The 21,581-nt window shown below is 32.3% G+C and overlaps 1 protein-coding gene across 2 annotated transcripts; it reads right to left on the bottom strand.

Moving 5' to 3' along the window:
• Nucleotides 1–366: 366 nt before the first annotated feature.
• On the bottom strand, nucleotides 367–20,586 carry LOC105332782 (beta-arrestin-1). Of its 2 annotated transcripts, XM_011435488.4 has the most exons (14): nucleotides 20,455–20,586; nucleotides 18,581–18,687; nucleotides 13,286–13,316; nucleotides 13,104–13,164; nucleotides 9,943–10,187; nucleotides 8,514–8,573; nucleotides 6,588–6,655; nucleotides 5,942–6,062; nucleotides 4,243–4,327; nucleotides 3,863–3,941; nucleotides 3,460–3,606; nucleotides 1,792–1,878; nucleotides 1,132–1,242; nucleotides 367–909 (listed from the first exon to the last, which is right to left on the bottom strand). In XM_011435488.4, the coding sequence occupies exons 2-14, from the start codon at nucleotides 18,619–18,621 to the stop codon at nucleotides 801–803; spliced, it is 1,245 nt and encodes a 414-aa protein (XP_011433790.2). In that variant the 5' UTR covers nucleotides 18,622–18,687; nucleotides 20,455–20,586; the 3' UTR covers nucleotides 367–800. The 2 variants fall into 2 exon arrangements, with proteins under 2 accessions (XP_011433790.2, XP_034330034.2); XM_034474143.2 differs by lacking the exons at nucleotides 18,581–18,687; nucleotides 20,455–20,586 and adding an exon at nucleotides 15,231–15,303.
• Between the last annotated feature and the right edge of the window lie 995 nt (nucleotides 20,587–21,581).

The raw sequence follows: 21,581 nt of genomic DNA on the forward strand, positions 1-21,581 counted from the left end.
TAGGGCTGATTTTTATTTTTATTAAAATATTGTATATTTGTTATTTTTATCATATTTGTTTCTTTAAGGGTATGTTATTTTCGATGAACAAAATAGAATGTTTCGTTGTATGTATTAACAATGAACCCAACAAGTGAATTCGGGCAACAAGTATAACCTTTGGTAGAAAGTATTTACCGAATAAAGAACTGTATACATCCTTTGTTATACCGTATACCTAGAAATCTCTTGGTGTCTAAAACATTATTGATTGAATTCTTTGATTTGAGCATTTCAAGATTCTTAATATTTAAGAATACCATTCGTTAGTTATGAACCATCCAACCATTGTAACAATTTACTTGCAAGAGACAACATAAGTTTCAAAAAGTTGTATTTTTTTAAATTTTCATTAATTTATAATTGTCAGTAATATCACATTGACATAAAACACAAAGTTGAGAAATAACCGATATTCTTCTATCCTATAAATAAGATATATATAAATGCTGGTTGTTCACAGGATCAATTTAAACGTTCTGTAATTTGTTTTAATTTGTTTAACTTTAAATATTCTGTATCGAATCTGTAAACAATTCAGACACAATAAAATAAAAATGGAAATAGTAATAGGCATCAAATTTATTTATAAATGTAAGTATATCAGTTAACTCAGGTTGTTTGTAAACATATTAACAAATGCACAAAAAAGACGTGAAAAAAATTATACAATAAATAAATCAAAATACCGTGTCACAACAGAAAGACAATAGGCCAGTGTGAGGGGACATAGAGTGTATATCTGGTTTAGTTTTTATATATCACTTGTCGTTGTTTTCCCCCGGTATGGGGTCCTTAAAGCTCTCGGGCTCAGCAATAGGCGCTCTGTTAAACTCTTGAAATACCATGTCATCATCGATTATGTCTTCACTGAAAAATATATAGATGTATTATAATAACATTTATTGAGAAAAAAAATAGTCAAGTCGCCTTGTCGGATGAGAGACGATTGAGTTGTTGGAATTTCGACCATCATCTTTAACGCTAAAATGATTTTACAGCCGTTTCACATGCAAAACCGTCTCCTTTAAAGCAAGTTAATTGCTAATACATGTATATGCATGTTTTTATCCAGAATTTGGAAACCATTACCTAGGAATAATGGGATCGTCAGCTACAGAACTTCGATAGCTGTTTGTTCTGGTAGAGGGACTGTCTGGCATCGGATGTGTCAGAGTAAACGGAAGTTCTAAAATGACGTCACTGAAACAAACAAATATTTCGTCATTGTCTCTCTAATGTAAAATTGTGCTGCTGATTAGTTTCTGTATTCATTCATTCATGCTAAAACAAAACTATAGTTTTGTCATTTTGGATGAGTTCTGCACCGTCTAGGTATTGGATAAAAAGAGCCCTGATCATGTGATAAAAGAAACACAAATATTTTTGTGTTGCAACACCTTGTTCCTTCATGATATACATACCAGCCTAGAAAACACAATATTAGGGGATATCTGATCAACATTTCTTATATTTAAATTCTTTTCCAAAAAATATTGAAGAGGAAATGTCTTTTTTTTTCATAACAATATTTTGAAAATGAAAAAAAGTACTTTTTGTTTCTGATAATTTTTTTCTATATACATTGAAATCCGATAAGTAACTTTATTAAGTGTTGCACACCAATTTAACCCATACTTCATGTAACTAAAGTGTATCCAAGTACTGAATTGCTTGAATAGTCTTTTATATTAATGTAAAGCACACAAAAAGCATGACATTAAAAGACTGTTTCGCTGTGTTTTCACTCACTTGCTTCCGAATCCCAGCACTAACTTGATAACCACCTTGTAAGACACAATGATCCCAGCGTTTTCCTTTTGAAGACAATTGGACATCCTATTTTGAAATATGGATACCATTCGTTTTACACATACATTCGAACATCTGACTTGATTTTTGTTTTCGGTCTACTTACTGCAATTACATTTCTAACACGAATTGCATTTTTATTCAAGTTCATAACACGTGTTACATTTTTAACTAGTGGGTATTGTTTTTGTTTTACAAAAAACACATGTCTCCCCTTCTCCCCAAGGATTGTAATATGGGGCAAATTAAATAAGTGAAAAAGATTGATGTTAGCTATATGTTATACTGTGGAATCATTTAATTTCGTGGGGGCCAATTTTCGTGGATTGTGGGTTTTTTGTTTGATCGTGGGGATCCAATTTCATTGATGAGTCAGTTTTCAGTTTCAGTAGGTAAACCAAACCTTTTATAATTGGTTTTCATTGAGGATGTAAATTCGTGGGCGAGGGCTACCCACGAATACCATGAAAATTGAGCCACCACGAATTCTAATGATTCCACAGTATATCATCTGTATATGATACAAAGTCATTATTGTAAGGAATATTTTCATGATAATTGACCCCGAGATCCAAAAAGGTCAAGGTCAAAAAGTTGGCTTTGGTTCACTTTTTCGCTAGATCATCAAACTATGTTTTAAGTTTAATGTTTCTCTGTCAAAAAATTTTGAAGTTATAGTCTGGAAAAAAATGATTTTTTTTCTTAATTTTACCTTGAGTTAGGAAAAGGGTCAATGTAAAAAAAAATTAACAACAGTATGTCTCATGGTATTTAAGTTCTTTGTTTCTAAGTATATATCTGTGATACAAGTTTAAAGTCTGTATGTTTAAGCAGTTCAGTGTTATGGTCCGGACAATATTTTTTATAAAACGCTTGACCTTGAATAACAAAATAGGTCAAGGTCAACAATTTTGGTGGCATGAACTTTTTCTTAATACCATCTACCTATTTTTCAATTTTAAAGTCTAAATATCGAAGGGTATTTAAGTTACGGCCCAGACATAATTTTATTTTTTTTTTTCTTAATTTGATCTAGAGTAAAACAAGGTCAAGGTCAAATATTAATCAATAGTGCACCTTAGTGTATTATTATTGTTCTTTGTTTAAAGTTTGAAGTCCTTCTGTCAGAGTATATTCAGAAAATGAACAAATAGGTTTTTTTCTAATTTGACCTTGAAATAAAAAAATTAGGTCAAGGTCAAAGATTTTGGTAAGGTTCAACTAGGTTATATACCATTTATCAATGATACAAGTTAAAAGTCTGTATGTTGAAGGAGTCTTGTGTTATGGTCCGGACAATATTTTTATAAAACGCTTGACTTTGAAGAGCAAAATAGGTCATGGTCAAACATTTTGGTGGCGTGCACTCCTTCTCAATTCCATCTACCTATATTCCAAGTTTGAATTCTTAATGTCAAAGGGTATTTAAGTTACGGCCTGGACAAATTTGGATGAAGAAGAATAAGAAGAAGAAAGTCGACAAAAACAAAATGTCTCCCCTTTGAAAGGGGAGACATAATTAATGAGTACACATTATACCTATTTGAACTCTAGTACCAAATAAATTTGAACATCTCACTTTCCTAGATTATATACCATGTTACTTACTTTGTTGAACATGCCAGATTAGTGTCTTCATGCTTAAGTTTCCCGTCCAGAGCTATGCCTCGTTTGTCACGGTTATTCTCTAGTAACGGCATCAGGTGGTAGGTCTTAGCGAACCCCGTCTGTCCGGCTCTTATTGGGAATCCCTCTCTATAACAGCAATGTTATGTTAAAAATTACAATTCTGGTAAGTATATTGAATCAGGTAAATTTACGTGATGTTTGTAATTTGCCTGGGGCTAATATAATTACTATCAAAATATCATCAATGTACTAACTGACTGTTTAATTCCAGAACTTTTACTTTATTTTATCTTATTTGATGCTATGTTGTTTATTTGCTGTGAAGTTGATTAAGTAGAGAATTAGATGATAACAGAATGTGTCAATGTGACTTCTAACTTACTGACTGTTCAGATCCGGGACTTTTATCTCCTGTTCTTCCTCACAAAGCACGTGCAGTGTGACCATTGTTTTTTGTACAACTGAAAAGTTCAGGTAGGAACAAGGGAAGTGTTTAATTGTTTTAAAGTACATGCGAAGTAAGGTGGCAAATCCACTTCCACGCTTTATAAAATACTTGTTATGCTTTAGGGGAAAAAAATGAGAAAAAAGACTGTTTTGAAAAAATGTTGCAAAATAAGAAATTCTTTTGACGGAAAATTTAAATCATGTTTTTATTTTTTTTAAAGTTGTAACTTCTTTATTTTTTACAGTGGTAAAAATCATAAGAGGGAATCCGTATTAAATGTACAGAAGTGTTCTGCCACTAAAATAGCCTCTTACTATTGAGTTTAATCTTCTTAATGGTCTTGTTGGAGGCATTGTCTATAGAAATATGGACAGCCACGCTTTCCCCGTGGTAGTATTTCTGGTAAAATGAAAAAAAAGTTTAGTTTTATTGCCCCTTTATCAGAATGGTCAGCTAAAATTTGAATGTCACTTGTCAAAGGAAGTGAATGATTGAGAGTTTACTATCATATGTTATATATACACAAAGCTTGAGATTCCATGTTTTGTTAACCCTTGTTAGATATGCTAGACTGTTTCAAGCAGATTTTTTTCTTCTTATTAATTTGCTTTGAGTATAAAAACAGTAGCCCACCTATCTTGTGTTTGTCAATTTGTTTGAAACTGCATGTGTAAGTTCTATTCAGCTATTCAATACTTAGTTTTTGTTTTGTGATTTTACTCATCCAAAATGGAAAAATATAAAATTGAACAATTTCAATCAAATTGTGACCATGCCCTTTTTATATTTTCGCTATAACTTATTTGATTTTTAAATCACGAATTAATCTTATTTCAAATGAATGACATAAAACAATAGCCTTATCATAGATACTACACTTGTGGCACGAATAGCTGAATAGCAAATTCCACGATTTAAATAAAACTTAATGTTACAAATGCTAGAAAAGTTTATTTGTGTACAAAACGAGCTAGTAGATTTAATGTAAAAACTTGCTTGAAACTGGAGTTTTATTTCTATATTTAGTCAATGTAAACAAAAACAAGACACACGCCTTGTTCACGTAACTAAAAATTATTATAGCATTGAATGACTTATTTTTGACGTCGTCGTGTCAATAACTGCCGTCAGGTGAGCAGACAAATTGAATAACGCGCGTTAGCGCGTTATGATAATTTGTCTGCTTACCTGACGGCAGTTATTGACACGACGACGTCAAAAATAAATCATTTAATGCTTATATTTACATTCCCTTACTGAAGAAATCAATTGTTTATTAAATAAATCGATATAAAGTGCAGATCACGGAGGGAGTGAATAAGTAACAGCAAGAACAGCTGTTTTGTAAAACCGGTTTAAACTGGTTTTCACATAGACTGTTGAGATTAGATCGACGAGCATGAAAATATAATCCATGATAAATAACTCTTGAAATGTTGCTGTTAACAATAAAGTCAACTTTTTTGTTGAATAGTTATAAAACATGGTGTTTTGACAACATTCATGAAACATTTTTTAACTGATAACATAGAAATCAGTGTTTGAGAACTACTTATGTAAATTACTCGTAAATCCATACGCAGTGAATAGGTGTTGCATTTAGAGGCATTTAAACATCACGGAATTTAATGGAAAAACACAGTAGAATGTAAATATTAGTTATTGATCTCGCTTAGATCTTGACAAGTGGTATCAGAAATACATCGTGACCATAATTCTTATGATAATTTATTTCCACTCTCGTATTCAAACTCATTCACTTACGTTAAATTATACTAGATTGTTACAGTATACGTGTTAGTATAGTATATCTTATTGTAACATGTATATAGAACTTGTAATAGTAAGATAATACATGTACATTTAAATATGATTATACTTTGAGTTTTATCAACTAATTATCTATGTTTCTCATTGCATGTCCATTGAATACAAGTACATAACATCGTTGTATACGTTGCTTTGCAATGGTCTTGTTTTGCTGTGTTGCTATATTGCTTTACAATTTGTTACCTCCTTTCCTAGCGAGGCATCCAGCTTGATTCCGTTTTTATTTATCTCTGCACTGGGCGGAGGAACTCTTTCGTCACTTGGGGCATACGTCAGCTTACGTAAAGCCATTCTCACCGTAGTCCTGTCAAAGTAAGTATGCGTAATGCTTTTATACAGGTATCTTTTAAATTGTCATATTTATAACTGTTTCCTTTCCCATAATTGTTACATGTACCTAACAGTGTAGCGCAAGGTTAAAACGTTAAATAAGAATCTGAAAGTCTGGTTTGAATTCTGCTGGGACTTTCATAATTTTTACTTTTACAAAATTTTATAACACATAGTTTTTTGTCAAATGTAGTGAAATTTGAAAGTTCTAAATCAGTGAAAGCATTTTGATTAAATTGGACTTTTTCTTCGCATTAATATCGACTTGTGTTCCATACCCTATTAATTATATTCTATTCATCAAAAAAATATACAATACATATTTTCTACTAGTGTATTGAACTGTGTCAAGTATCACTGTATGTATGTTTGTTAGTATTTGATTAAACATCAACTGTAGCCTTCGTTTGTTTTTAAGCTTCAGGCTCCTTATCATTTCCCCGTTATTCCTCGTTATTGCAGTGTGTTTAGTTATCAAAGGAAATCAACAGTAACTTACAATTTCTCTGGTTTGTCATCCAGACTCTCAGCAAGATGTGTCTTAAGTTGATAGTCAACACCACAGGGCTTGAAAAGTTGATTTTGATAAAGGTCATTTGATAGTGCACCATAGTAAATTGCATTTCCTTTATAATAAATTATCTTATACATGTATAATCTTTATACCAATCATTTAACTAAACTCAAGTCCTATATTTTTTTCAATAAAAAGGAATTTTAATTAAAGAAGTTATCACAAGTTTTTCTCAACTTTCAGCTAAATTTAATCAAATCCATTGTTTGACAGTTATAACACACAATTATCACTAAAACAATAAATAATTATAAATAGACTAGACTTTGACCCGTGCATGCACGGGTTGACACATTGCATCTGATATCGGACATTCACGGAATAGATACATCGACACACCGCATTGTTGATCTACATAACCAAGCTTTAAGCCTACAATAATGCTATAATGTTAATTTCACTACACTCTGATTAGTTTGAATAATCTAACTGTCTCGGAACAGGCCACCAGAGATAAAATGTCTCCCATATACCATATATATACTATATATATGTAGCAGAAAACTGCAGAATCGCCCCGAAACGATTTTGGAGAAAATTAATGAGGCTGCATTGCAAATAACAGTCAAAATATACATAACAAACCATTTTGAGGCAGTAAATACCTTTCATCTAAAAATTTAATCCATATTAATGAAGGATTCGCCACTTTTTCACCAACGTTTTTACTCGCTTTGAATTTACACACATGTTGAATTTCGGAACTCTCGGGATATAGCAAATTTTCAATGAAAATGTAAACGTATTAATTTTGTTTTATCGTTTCTGAGTTTATCCATGCAAATGTGATACTGTGGAAACATAAACTAAAGAGCCTCCCGTGATTTAGCGTGAATGTAAAGCATATGCGCAAGAATGTAAAATCCAAAAAATCCTGATGATTTCCGGATTTTTTAAAGGAATGTTCGTTGATTATTTATTGGCGAAGCTTGATTGAGAAAAAATAAAAACAAACTGGTAATCTTCAAGTACCAATGATGTTTAAAATATATAAAACAAAAGACAGTATTCTTCCGATTTCTCGGTATTAAAGACCAAAACTTCGAGTCTATTATTTTAATATAGTAGTATAGATATTAGAAAAACAATTATGAAACTGAATATATAACCCTATAAGCAAAATATGATTATATAAAATGATATAGATGCTTATAATGAAATTGAATTCATCATTTAAAAAATCATAGCTACTTAAAAATATTGTCCGCAAGGAAATACATAGGAAACACATTTTAGAAGACTTTGGGTTAAGTTCTCTATACTTAAAGAATTAAAGCGAACTTTTATCGTACCCAATAAAGAAATACGCAGGTTTTGGTTCTTGTTTAACATTGCAAAAACCTTGCAAATTCCCAAGTTCCGCGAGGGACACGTCTAGAAACTGACTCGTCAATAGTGATTGTCGCCTAGGTTCTTGATGAAATTATGATTCATGGTTTTTGGAGAGCTTCGTGGTCTTAATGATTCTAATTTGTCTTTAGAGACTCCCCGTCAGACAGCGGCTAATTTTTAGGTCGGACGTGCGAGTTCTGAATAATCTTTGATGATTTTTTTCAAAGGACAAAAAAAAACAACGACAAGAAAATCGTGAATCTAAATATTTGTTTTGGTTACAAATTGAGGAGAGAGCTTTCGAACACGTAACTTTCAAGGACTGCTGGGAATTTCTTGTAGAGCTAAAATAAGTTTGTTTTAAACGTGATGAAATGCCTTCATTAACCGATCTCTTCAATCATTATTCAAGAAAATATAATTGCTAAGAAACGTAGAATAATCGAATAAATCAAAATTCTAACATTATAATGTGAGCTATTCTAAATTGATGTGACACAACAAGTGCGCGTTTGTTACCTTGCCATCTTCCCCTGGGGATTGCTGTAGAGTGACGGAACTTGGGGTGTTGGGAGGAATCTGCAACGAATCGCTTTTATTAGGAAAAGCATTAATGTAGTTATACACACAAGAACCTTCTTCCCAGCGTGTATCCAATAGCTTATAATATACTGTAGGAACAGCTAACTATGCTGATCAATTGGAATTTGATGCCGAAGCCGATGACAACTCGGTCTAAGATACTTCTCATTGTTTGGTAGCAAGCGTTCATACATCTATTTCAATTGTAGAAAGCTCATTAATTTTACATTCAGGTGCTCCTTGACTAACAGCCGTCAATACGCATAGTGTGTAGAGTAATGAATGCCAGTTATCTAACCTATCTGCACTCTGAATAAACGTTCTGAATGAATGTCCTGAACACGTCATCCGTTATTTATCAATCGAAATACATGAAGCTGGTAGTGGTCAAACGAAATAATTCAACATGCATTTGATTACCTACATCTTCGCCAATTAAATGATTTCCAGTTGAGTAGTTATAGAAATGCTTTTAACCGGGTTTTACAAATATAAAATCCGGTTATTGAACTGGTTAAAATCGCGGGCGAGTGGGTGGGCGGGCGGCTGCCAAAAGGATATCCCTATATTACCGATACAGTTTTCAAGGATAGGAAGTTGGTGATTTGCAGATCAACTGGACATATATAAGAGATATGCATATTACTTGTATTTGATTTACGGGCTGTTAAAACATTTTCTAGCAGATATTGCATATATGGTACACCATCATTAGAACATATTTGTGTATATATATAAGATACATATACAAATGGTTAGGACACAAGTTCTTACAACTTACGAGGTCTTTACCATATAGTACATAATCGGTACACCATTTCTCTGGATAGGTAGTGTTTATCGATTCAGGGTTGACAAATGAATAATGGATACAGTTCACGTAAAAGAATATATGCGGTTTGCTGTGCACTGAGAGCTTTTCACTTTAATCCTACATGTTTAAAGGGGCTCAGTCATTTCTAAAAAAAAAAAACATGCTGTCGAAATCTAATACTGACTGATCTGTATACTCTGTTATGTTAGACAACCTTTAAAGTTTGAAACTTAATTAACACAGATTTTAGTGTCAACAGTATTTTTTTTACTAAAATAAGATAACTGACTTAGTACATTAGATGAATAATACTTATGACGTTATCATAGATTATGCAGGGATGCAGATTTCTTGTAAAACATTTATGAACATCATACTTTTGCATACAACGAAAATTAAAATGTCCAATTTGTCTGTTAAACTCATTTACTGATCAGAGAGAGTTTGTAGTTAAGCAAAACAGTTCTTAGATAAGCAAAACAGTTTGTGAAGAAGAAAAACAAAATTAACAGTGTGTTGTCTGTAAAGGTGTTTACATGTATATTTTGTTACCTCAAAGAAGAAAGGATACGCGTTGGGTCCAAGGACTCCTAATAGTTTTTCTTGCAGTGGTGTCAAGGGTTTTTGTTGTTCAACAACTGGTGGGTAAGCTTGAATCGTGGCGCTAAATAAGTCCTTCCGGAAGGACAACCCTATGATATCCAGATCTTCTCTTCCATATCTGAAAGCTCCAAGGACTTGCACGTAAATTTTCTTCGAATCCTTTACACATTCCGGATCAACCAAAACCACACCGTCTACAAAATGATGAATTTTTGACATTAAACTCGATTATGTTATTTGTTTGGGTTTTCGTTTACTTGTGCATGTAAGAAATTGTTCATTTATCAGATAAAACATCCAAGGAATGATCTATATAACAACTTTTTTTTTCTTGTATGCTAAAATTGTCGTATCTGGCTAGCTTCATTGTCTTGCGTAATCCCCATTGACATTTCTAATCCGACCAAGATCTCTATAGCACGCGGATCGGTTTCGATTTTGAGGACTTTGCGCGATAACTTCCGCTTAACTCGGATTTTACAGACCATCATAAGAGAAGAATTCTTTTTAATGTAGTGATACAGCCAGCAGAATGCATTATGCCTTTTCATTCACAAACATTTCCAAGAATTTTGCAAACACACTGCAATCTCTGATTCTGTCAAACATTACAAAAATGCGAGAATGGAGAACATGGCCATGTTTGTGTACTTTCCAGGAATCCGTTTTAGGTTGAACACGTAAAAATCCGAATCAGTGAGGATGAAGACACCCAACTGTGAACTTTATTAAGGAAAATCTCCAGTATTTATCCATTTTGAAAATAATGCATGTTTAACAGCCAATCACTGTCTGGTTTATTACCGATACATTTAAAATGCTAAGACATGACACAGAAATGCTTTTAAGGTACTAGGGGCTAAACATAGATAAAATATTATTTCAAATAAAATCAGCAGACCCCAAACTGCTGTGATGTTTTAATGAAATAAAAAGAAGTTTTTACAGTATTATTTGCAGTTACAATTACTTCGCTACATTTTGTATTTAATCAGAAAATAAACTTTTCATCACATCAAACTAATGTTACAATCGATGTTTCACAAACATGTCTTTTTTTCATAGGGCTAGAATTATAGGATATGTCTAAGAATAAATTGCATAATCTTGTTAAAAACATTTTTGCGTTTACGATTTCTTTTGTTTGTTCCTCTGAGTGAAACTGTGCGTGTTTAATGTTGACGTCATGTTTTGAACGTTACCGTGCGCCGTGGTGACAAAACATGTTGTTTTTAAAAAGGGGTAACAAAAATACCGTTTCATCAAATGGACTAAAACTTCGCATATCAATAACATAAGTGTTTGTGCACAGATTAATCTGTTAAGTATGGCTTACATGAAAGATATATGATAGACAGCCACATTGTCTTCGTATTTTTTGATTGACCCTCGTACATGTATTTTCCAACATTTAAATACATAAACACAGATTAGTAAAATAAGTGATAGATCGATAAACACTGATTTTTCAAATGTTGTATTATAAAACCATACTTTATACTTGTAAAGGGTAATCTTCAGTTAATTTGTTTATTCATAAGCTATTTCAAAAATTCTTTACTTGTTGCTGTGAACATTTTGATCGTGTTGCTTCGAATTCATCATCAAATTTCTTTTTTATATTCACATGAACGTAAACTGATGGAAGAGACGCGAGTTCTTTCCTATTGATGTTGGTAAGATGTACGTGCTTTCCTAATCGTATTCTATTTTGGTATAAGCTCTTTACAATGAAGGTCAAAAGGACTGGTATTGAAGGTCCACTAATATGGACATGACTGGTTGACATAACAGCATACGGTCATGACATCGGCTTTGTGTCCATTCCATATACTAATCGGACTATAACAATATCACGACTCCTTTTCTTCATATCGAAACCCACTTGACTGCCGTGCTTGGAGCAGCCTATTAACTTGTTGTAGAGTGCATATGACTCCCGTATCCTAGCTACTTTAATTAAAGTCGACTCAATTGCAGTTATTCTCTGGAGAATTACGTTCGTTATATTCAATGTTCAGAACTTAAAAAAAAAACACAGTGAGAAATAAAACAAGAAAATATTCCTTGAAAGAACATACAATTGTTTTATTGACGTGCTTAATTTACTTCTTGAATGTTTTGGTTTTTTTCTTTTGTTTTGTTATAATTCTTGATCAAAGAACTAACATAGGTGTTTCTTTTTCAATATTTTCGGTTTACTAATTGTGGCGAAAAAGAATGAAGAGTTCTATTACCGCTCTGTGGGGAAAAAACAAGAAAATTCCATTTTTTTCTTTGATGAATCTTCATTACTATGTCCATATAATGCATTAGAATGGTTAATTGAATCCATTTTCAATTTGGGGCTAGCAGAAATTAGTTCCGCCTTCGTAAGGTTTGGTGTCATTTGGTACGGTATCATTAGCACCTCAATAAAAATTTTGCCATTTGTACACTTTCTAGATTCACTATGATATCATTTATGTCGTCATATTTTCCTTAAAAACTGTGCAGTGGTAGTATAAAAATAAAAAATAATGTGCATTTTATTTTCTGTTCTATGATTTAGATATGTTGATCTGTTTTGGAAATTTGGTAAGACCATATAAGATTCTTGTAAGGTGACATTTTTTATCGGAATCTGTTTTCCATCGGAGTCTGTTGGGTTTTTTTAAACTTTTCTATTTTGTATTTCAATGTGTTTTTGGAAATTAGTTATTCGTTTTGCATTAAAAGCTTTTCGGCTGCAAAAACAAAGCGTTTTTAGTTTTAAGTGTGCTGTTTTAAATGCAAAGATGTGTTTTGGTAAATTGAAATGGTTGACTTTAACTTTCTAATTCTGTTCTTTTTTTATTTTGTTCAAACATAACCTCATCGGCTCTGGATTTGATCATTTTTTCGTATATTTTTATTAAAATCTTTGACAAAAGAAAACAGATAGAATTATACACTATACATGTATATCATATTCAACCAAAAAAAACCGAATTCTTTAACTAAAATTTTTTTATTTTTTAATTTCCAATTCGCAGATTGTGTTTGGGTCACTGGGTTTGCATTGTCGAAATTATTATGAATTAACTTGATATTTGTTTTTAAAGATGTTTTGGAAGAAGTAAAGTACTCACCTATCGGATCAACGTGGGTCAGGTAATCCAGGAAGTCCCGCTTACCAAGGAACACCGTCACCTAGCAACAGCAAAATCATCCCTTAGCAACCGATTTTACATCCGCTTAAAATATGTAAAATTAAAGGAAAATTTATTAAATCTGAAGACATTTTTCTTTGTATCTAAAATAAGGTACTTACTCTTCCATTTAAGCTACTCTTCTTGAATATTCTGTTTTAAAAAAGAGAGAGATAAATAGTAGTATAAACAGTTAGGACATTAGGTAATTTGAATGTAATGAATTTCAGTACCTGTCTTGTTTTTGGAGGTTGGGTGATTTTTTTGTATTTGATTTCTGTGTGTTTGGGTTTTTTCAGATTCCATTGAAACATTTTGATAGAAAGAAAACATATAAAATTTGAAATAAAATATACTGTAAAGGTACTTTTTTGATATTGCCAATCTCACAAAATAAGCATAAATTTTATACTCTAAGACAGTTTAATATTCACAATAAAAACCAATTATTAAAAATCTTAATTGACAATCAAACCGTTGCCCTTTATAGGTAGACGGTTGTTAATAGCAAAGCACTTTTTGACAGAGCTTTGATTTCAAACCTGGAGGTTTTGTTACTCATTAAACACACTGAGCAAGAATGCAGCACGAATACAATTAATTAAACTAATGTATCGTCATAATTAAAAAATTTGTATTTCTCTATTTTTGCAATGTAAACTTTTCTTTTAAATTTTAGAAAGTATCGCATTACATTACCATTATTTGTAATGCTGAATTTGTGACATTGCACATTTCTAGCATTACTTTAAAAACATTGCAATGCATTGCCATTACCACTATACATTAAACATTACCCCAAGCCTGACTGACACAAATCTAAAAATCAACATTACTTGATGATGGTAAGCCGAACAAAAAAAAGACCGATACCTTCTACCTGGCAAGGCTGACATTTATCAATAGTTACCGAAGGATATGTATGATGATAATTTGAAGTAGATAAAGCGAATGTGGCTCTGTTCAGTCAAACACAAGATATTTTGAAACGTCAAGTACCAGTGTCATAGCTTCTTATTCAACTTATTGTATAAAAAAGCTGAAAGAGGTCAGAAGGTCTTTTAGGGGTAATGAATAGAAGGGGGGGGGGTGACATTGGTATTATGTTCTAAATCTATTGGTTAAAATAGAGTTTTTCTAATGATTTTGAACCTCGTTCTTTTGCGCAATTACAATTTTGCCTAACTATGCGCTCACTTCATCATTCACCAAACTGATGCAACACAGTTTAATCATGTTGTTCATATAGTATAATTGTTCCTTCTATTATCAAAATTAAATGCATGAAGGGAGAGTCGTGCGCAAATGCTATAAGCGATGTGTGTACTTTGGCAATTTCGTGCATTTGAAAGAAAGCCACGGGAAACACATAGTCATAATTAAACATAACTATACTGTAGAAAAAAAAGTTCATGTAATTTTCATGTTATTGTCATCATTCTTGCAGAATAAACAAATTTTGGAGCGTTCTGAGTAAATATGTTGGCCAAAGTGACGTCATAATTATTCTTTCGAATTTCCTTAATTTCGGTCGTTCAAAGGGAGTTTTTCAGTACATCTATTTGAATAGAATCATAATTTATGGTGAATATAATCAAAGAGTCAGATATCTCTGTGCATGTACACACTTTTAGAAGAAAAAATTAAGATAAGAAGATAAAATAATGTACCATAAACAATTCAACCCTATTAACGTTTAGTCTCTGTGGATATAATTACCAACAATACACTTTCTTTTCTTCTCACATGTTGTTAAATATCTCCTTAAATTATTTAATTACGTAAGCTTATGAAATATAACAGCATCATATGTTTAACTAAGCGTTTTTACCGACAGGGTAGCTACATGGAAATAGCTCTGCAGCAAAAAAAAAAATAACTGCATGTATTAATGTTAGGACCGACATCCGCAGTAAGCATAGTTCAGGTGCTTATAAAGAATGATCGACAATATTTTAATTACTACAACCCTTTGCTTTGAAACTAATACTTTTTCATAAGATATTTTTTCTAGAGTCACAATACAAATCAACTTTAGAAAATAAATCTGAGAGGAGAGAAACTGACCTTACCGCATCCATAACCATAATAAAATGAAAGACGTGCGAGTATATTCTTAAGAAAGATGATAATACATGGACGTCCTAGGTCAAACATCAGAGAGGAACGTAGTTTATTAAGCCTCAATCTGAATTATTAATGTTTCGATAATGATTCGTAATTGACAAAACGTGTAGCTCAGATCCAATTGCCATAAAATAGAGAGAGAGATATTTCTTCATGTCCCAAATGAAATTAATCTGACCAAAACAAAAGGACAAAAATGAAAGCGAGGGTTTTCTTTCAAATCAATAGAATTTGAACATTTCATCCGAAATACTGATCTACTTTACAAGACACCAATTTTACAATTATCATTCGGTATTCAGCTAATGATTTATTTCTGATGATAATGGATGTGTTTATATCCAAACAATGTGTTCTAAAAGCTAATGGAGCTTTCTGAAACTTTCCAAGAGAGATATTAATTCAATACCAACAATGGCAAACTGTAATCAAATTTATTCATCAAGACCAAATTAACTTATGAATGAATGCGTTTTTGTTCAAAACTACCTGCTCTTACTAATACTCATGCCTGTAACCAACGACTTGTTCAGCAGTCAGATCATGTGCGATATGATCATACCATTAACGAAATCGCAACATCACAAATATCTTGTTTAAGAGATCTTTTCACGAGTTAGACACCGGATGTGTATTTGTTTATATTTCATAAGAAACTACTTCTAAAAAGCATGAACATTGAAAACTGGTTTGTTATCTGTAGGTTTGGTAAAAAAAAATACCAAGGTGTCAACGGTGGATTTATAAGGTTAGACCATTTTGACAAATGCATTTTTCCGTCTGCTGAAATATTTTTTTTAAAATAAATTTAGAGTAAATCAAATGATCCCAAGTCGGTGGAGTGAGTCTTGAAAAATTAGAATGTCTTTGTTGATGTAATCAAATATTGCATCAGATGTCTATGCTATATCCTTATTGTCGCTTCAATTAGAAAGGTTTACCCCTAGATATGATGCCAGGTTCCTACCCCTTTCTCTTAAAAAGGTTTATGCGTATAATTACACACAATAAATGTATATCATAGGACATATATCTAAATCACAAATGCAGAGGAATCCGCAAAAGTTATTGCAACCCGTAACTAACATGTAACTGCAGACGGAATTGTAAACTAATTTCTCTTAAACTGGTAAATTAAGTTTATTGTGACTATTAAAGCTACTTTTAATTACTAACAGTGAACTCCACATTCTCGCCTAGAAAAACAAAGGAAATATTTGCTTCATTAAAGAATTAATAACTATGTACTGATGAACCAAAGTTTGATTTAATAAAGAGTACACGTGTACTTGTTTTTGCTATCGTTCCAGAAAAACATATTTTCTCATCAAAGAGCCCGGGTATCAGTAGTATCAGTACTTTCATTTTTCTTTTCCGGAATGTCAGGAATCCATCGTGTTATAATCAAACAGTGACATACGGCGTTGGTGCCTAGTATTGTACCAGTCTCATTTTTCATTTGATTTGAAATCGCAATTTATCAACGGTTTCTCAAAACACAGAAATGATTGAATTCTGTCCTTCAAAATTCGAGTTGCAATTCCTCAAAATTACTGTAGTGATCTCATTTTTTTCGTCGTGCTTCTCCCAAGGGGAGATACGAGTGACAGTGTGCCATTCGCAGATATGATCCCACAGATACACTTTTGTTATTTAAATTGCCATACAGATACTTTTAATCAACTTTTGCATCTACGTGTATCTAGACTGAGGTCTTCAATTAGTTACCACCCATGTCCCAAATGTAACATACGAATGGAATTCGGCTATCTCAAAGCAGACAGAATTCAGATAGCTCCGTGTATTGATTCCTATTATTTCAATACATTACAAATTATAGACCTCATATATGTGGCCAACTGCAACTTCAAGGTCAGAACTAACTATATCACAAGGTCGTGATCAGACGTCTGTCCTATGAAGCCATGTCATGACATGGGCATAGTTTTATTTCCAAACTGCTTTTTTATGTATTTCAAAATTTCAATGAATTAAATACAGTTTATATAATTTCTTATTAGTAATTTAGTAAAACAAAATAACATAAATTATTGGCAAGCTTACTTTTAGGGTATATGCTTCAAATTGTTGTGCTAAAGTAGCTTTTGTCTTATTTGGTTATAATTGTTACACTCCCCCCCCCCCCCCCCCCCCAAAAAAAAAAAAAACCTGACTATAGACAGCGGTCATCAGTAAATTACTTGCGTGATTTTCGATATTGTAGATATGCATTTGAAATTTGAAGTGATGCTACCAAATTGCTTGTAGCGATAATAATATCGAATGAGTGGAATGAGAAATATTTTGACCATTTTCTGAATCTTAAAGAATCTGATGACACTAAATTATATGTTATTTTCTCTTTAAAAATATATAATCGTGTATTATGACTTTGTATGACATAGAATTGCAATGATAATCAAATTACATTTTAATCTGGATTACTAGATATTTTTTATTGTATTGTACTAGATATTTGTTTTGTTATTCGAACCACTTTTATTTTTGAACAATCAAGATTCCAACTTTTTGAGAGAGTCAAAAAATTATCAAGTTTGGGGCCGTTTTTATAGTCAAAGCGTATTATTATGACTTTCAGGTTTGAAGCTGAACTAGATATAAACTTTTTTATGAATTCAAAAAGGTTATTGGTGAAAACAGTCTTGTATAAACTTTAAATAACAATGCATGTACGAACATAACCCGAGTGAAATACAAAAGCGTTGACTTCATTAACAACTGTGGCTCTTGGTGTCCACTCTTTATTTCATGACATCGTTACTTTGTACAAAATCTAACAACGCTAATTTCCTACCGCCCAATGATTGGTACCATCACGCATGACGATTCGTCAATGCTGGATAAGCTGCGTGCTACAAACCATTTGTTTTTCTGGCCTTATTTTCCACGTATTATTAATCTAACTAACGTACAGTTTTTTAAACAATGTATTTCTAAAATTGTCAAAACAGCAAAATTATGGACAGAGCACTACCCTAAAAATCTGATTTTTTTTATTTAGATATATATTTTGAAATTTGCCATGTGAATTGGAATTTCAAAATACAAGTGAATTTTCTTGGATTTTATTTCGAAGTACATGTAGGAAGCCATGATATAAAAACTTCTATAATCATGCATTATGCACTATATGAATATAGGTTAGTCTATAACTAAAGTTCTGCTTTCTGTCTATAAAGCTACAGTAAACATAATCACTATAGTGTTATTAAAGAGTATAACTGAAAATATAAATTAAGATTTTAAACTGCCGCTGGTATGTTTCTTACCTTAACGGTTCCGCCGGATCTTGAAGCTCTCCCTTGGGCATATCGTCACTGTGTTCCTTGTACCACACACCTGACTTCTTGGGGTATAGTGGCAAAGACTAACAATACTGGATAAGTAATCAAACTCAACTGGGGAATTCAATGTTAATCAAGGTTTTATTCATCAAAACGTAATCACTTCAGTAGATGGTAATTATCCAGTAAGTCCAAAAACGATACCATTACTGATAACAATCAACACCCAATCTCGGCCAGCATTACTTAAGAGAATGCCGGATATGACAGAGTCACGCATCCACTCCTGGTATATGCGGTGAGTTTCTCTTTATACCAGCTGGAACGATCGAATACCAATTAAGAGGTAGCCTCGGATCTCAAGCCTGAGTGAAAATGACTCCTGTATTCATAAGAACACACTCAGTGTATACTCTCAGTGCTCAGTGCTCAAGAAGCGCCTGATGTATACACGGAGAGAGTGTACCTTTGTAATTTCGTAATCTATATTTCATGTTTGGCTCCACAGACCACTTCTGCTAGATTGTATGCTTGATAATATATGCATGAAATTTAATTACGTTTTTAACAGCGCAGGTATTACAGTAAGGAACAACGTTTTTGATATCGCAAGCGATTCCTTTGTGCTTGGCTTCCAGGAAATACGGTTGCTCTAGCAATAAAGTGCATATATTCTGTCTGAAGTTACCATCACAGAAGATAAAAGTACCCGCGGTTAATTCATACTTAAATACATACCTATGTATCACGATAGATGAAAGCCAATATATGGCTGATCGACAACCGATTTACAGATGTCAACTATTTTTGTTTCTGTACTTTAAAGTATCCTTCGTATCTTGGACCAAGTCGCGTTTATCCATTTTTTATTTGACCTAGGAAGTGGCGAAACAATCAAACACATAAGCGCTTAAAGAATACAAGATGTTTACAATAATTGTTTACAAAATACGGTTAACCATCATCAGTATAAGTAGAAACTGTTGCTTGAAATGGGGAAGATTTTTATAGAAGCGTCAGCCAGAAACAGAAATGACTAAATAGAAGGTGTATTTAAGAACTTAAAATTCTAAACAAGTCATATCGAAGTAATTGCTCAATTTTCATTGGTATCTTTACATTTTCGTTTCATTTTTCCATAAAGGTTATTAATTACTAAATAAGTGCAATGTCGTGATTGTAATAAGTAATACAACTAATACTTCTGCTGAGATTTATAATCTTTGTAATCAACATAATAAAAACTCGTACGATAAGTACTATTACGTAATTACTAGGGTTTTTTAAAATTTCGATACACGGTGCAATTTATTAATGAATATTTTCCCCCACAAAATCTCTGAAAATTTGTACTTAGTTGATTATATAGTGTCTAACCGAAAGGGCTTCTTAGAAGATTTAATTAATAATACATACAGGAAAGGCATTATTTTGATTGCTTGAATGGCAAACTTTAAAAGAATATTAGTACCGTACGATCTAATATGAATGTGCTCAAAATTGTTAAATAAATAATGCATTATTTTGACTTTGATAACGTCAATTCTGGTTTGTTTTAAGTGTTCAATATTATTTTTCCACAATTTTGGTTTTTTTAATTACCTAAATTTAGTAGCAAATCATGTGAACGGGCATCCGATGTACATGTATATACCAATACTTTCACGATAATAATTTCAATCCCAATCTTAACCTTTTGAGCTTCATATAACTATATTTATCTATAGTTATAGATAACTTTAATTACGTTCGAATTTTTGCATCTTAATATAATAGAAGGAAAGCCCCCTGTGACAAACTCCATGGTAGCGTAAACACTTACAACTGAAAAAAAAACAGAAAAGGAAGTTAAAAAGTACCTTGAAATGTGTTGAATTTGACGTTCTCTAGCAGACGAAAATGGACTGTGTCGTCATTAGGCAGACGGTCAGCTGATTAACAATCTCACCGACACTTCCCGCGTTTTTTCCGGTGTTCGGTTTCCGTAGTATTGATAAAGTAAAGAAGCTACTGCCAAGGTGGATTTGAGTAGATTAGGATCTCATACAGCATTTTTAACATCCATATTTGTAGCATAGCCACATCACGAGTAGTAAAAAGTACCCCCCCCCCCCCCCATTTAAAAAAAAACCAATACCAATACCAAGAGAATAATATTTACCTCTAACGTCAAAGTTGTAAGTCCATTACGCAGTAGATCTAAATAAAGAATTACTGGTTTATATAGTTCTTCTCATCACATTTAAATCATAAGAGATTTATGTAACTAATGAATGGTTATTTTTATTTGAATTTTACACCAATTTCTGGCCCAGAATCTAAAAAATGCAAATTTTGAATGATTATTTCATTATCTTTTATTAAAGTATTTGATGGAAATACGCAGTTCAAAACAATACAATTTTATATGCGATTTCTGAAGCTATCAACTACTATTTAATAAAGAAAAATTTCATATATTTTAATATAAAATTTTATCATTTTCTATTATTTTTATATGGAGCTCTTCTTTTAAAGGAGATCAATATTGTCTAAAATGGCAGCCACCCCCTAGCCCCCTTAGCAGTTGTTATAATTATTGCTGAAGTGACATGACGTTCCTTATATAGGTCAACTACGTGAAACTTGAGAGAAATGCAATTAAAATACTGTATAAAATTAATATTAAAAAATATCAAAAACAGTACTAGCTTTAAAAACATACAGTTTGTGAACTATTACCAGTCAAGTCTGTCGATCTCTTTGTAAGTACATAAAAGTCCTGAATATCAGGTAAGATTACATTGCTTTTGTTTTTTCTTTGCATTACTGTAAACGTATTACTGTATAATTAGTGTGTACGGTATTTGGAGGAAAATGACTTTTCAACAAGTTAGCGTGGATTTGAATTGGAGTTCTTCTGAATGTAATATGCTCACTCTTATACGTATTTGAAAGGCATTTAGCAATGTACTTGAATTAGTGGAAGCCGCTTTCCGCCAAATAC

The sequence above is a fragment of the Magallana gigas genome, chromosome 8, assembly GCF_963853765.1.
Source record: "Magallana gigas chromosome 8, xbMagGiga1.1, whole genome shotgun sequence".
Lineage (NCBI taxonomy): Eukaryota > Metazoa > Mollusca > Bivalvia > Ostreida > Ostreidae > Magallana > Magallana gigas.

Bases quoted from the DNA above. Each gene is read 5' to 3' on its own strand.
- LOC105332782 (XM_011435488.4), bottom strand. From the start codon at position 18,621: ATGCCCAAGGGAGAGCTTCAAGATCCGGCGGAACCGTTAAG. The intron at 13,317-18,580 runs GTAAGAAACATA...TTTTTAAAACAG, and splicing joins GATCCGGCGGAACCGTTAAG to AATATTCAAGAAGAGTAGCT. The intron at 10,188-13,103 runs GTGAGTACTTTA...ATCATTTTGTAG, and splicing joins GACCCACGTTGATCCGATAG to ACGGTGTGGTTTTGGTTGAT.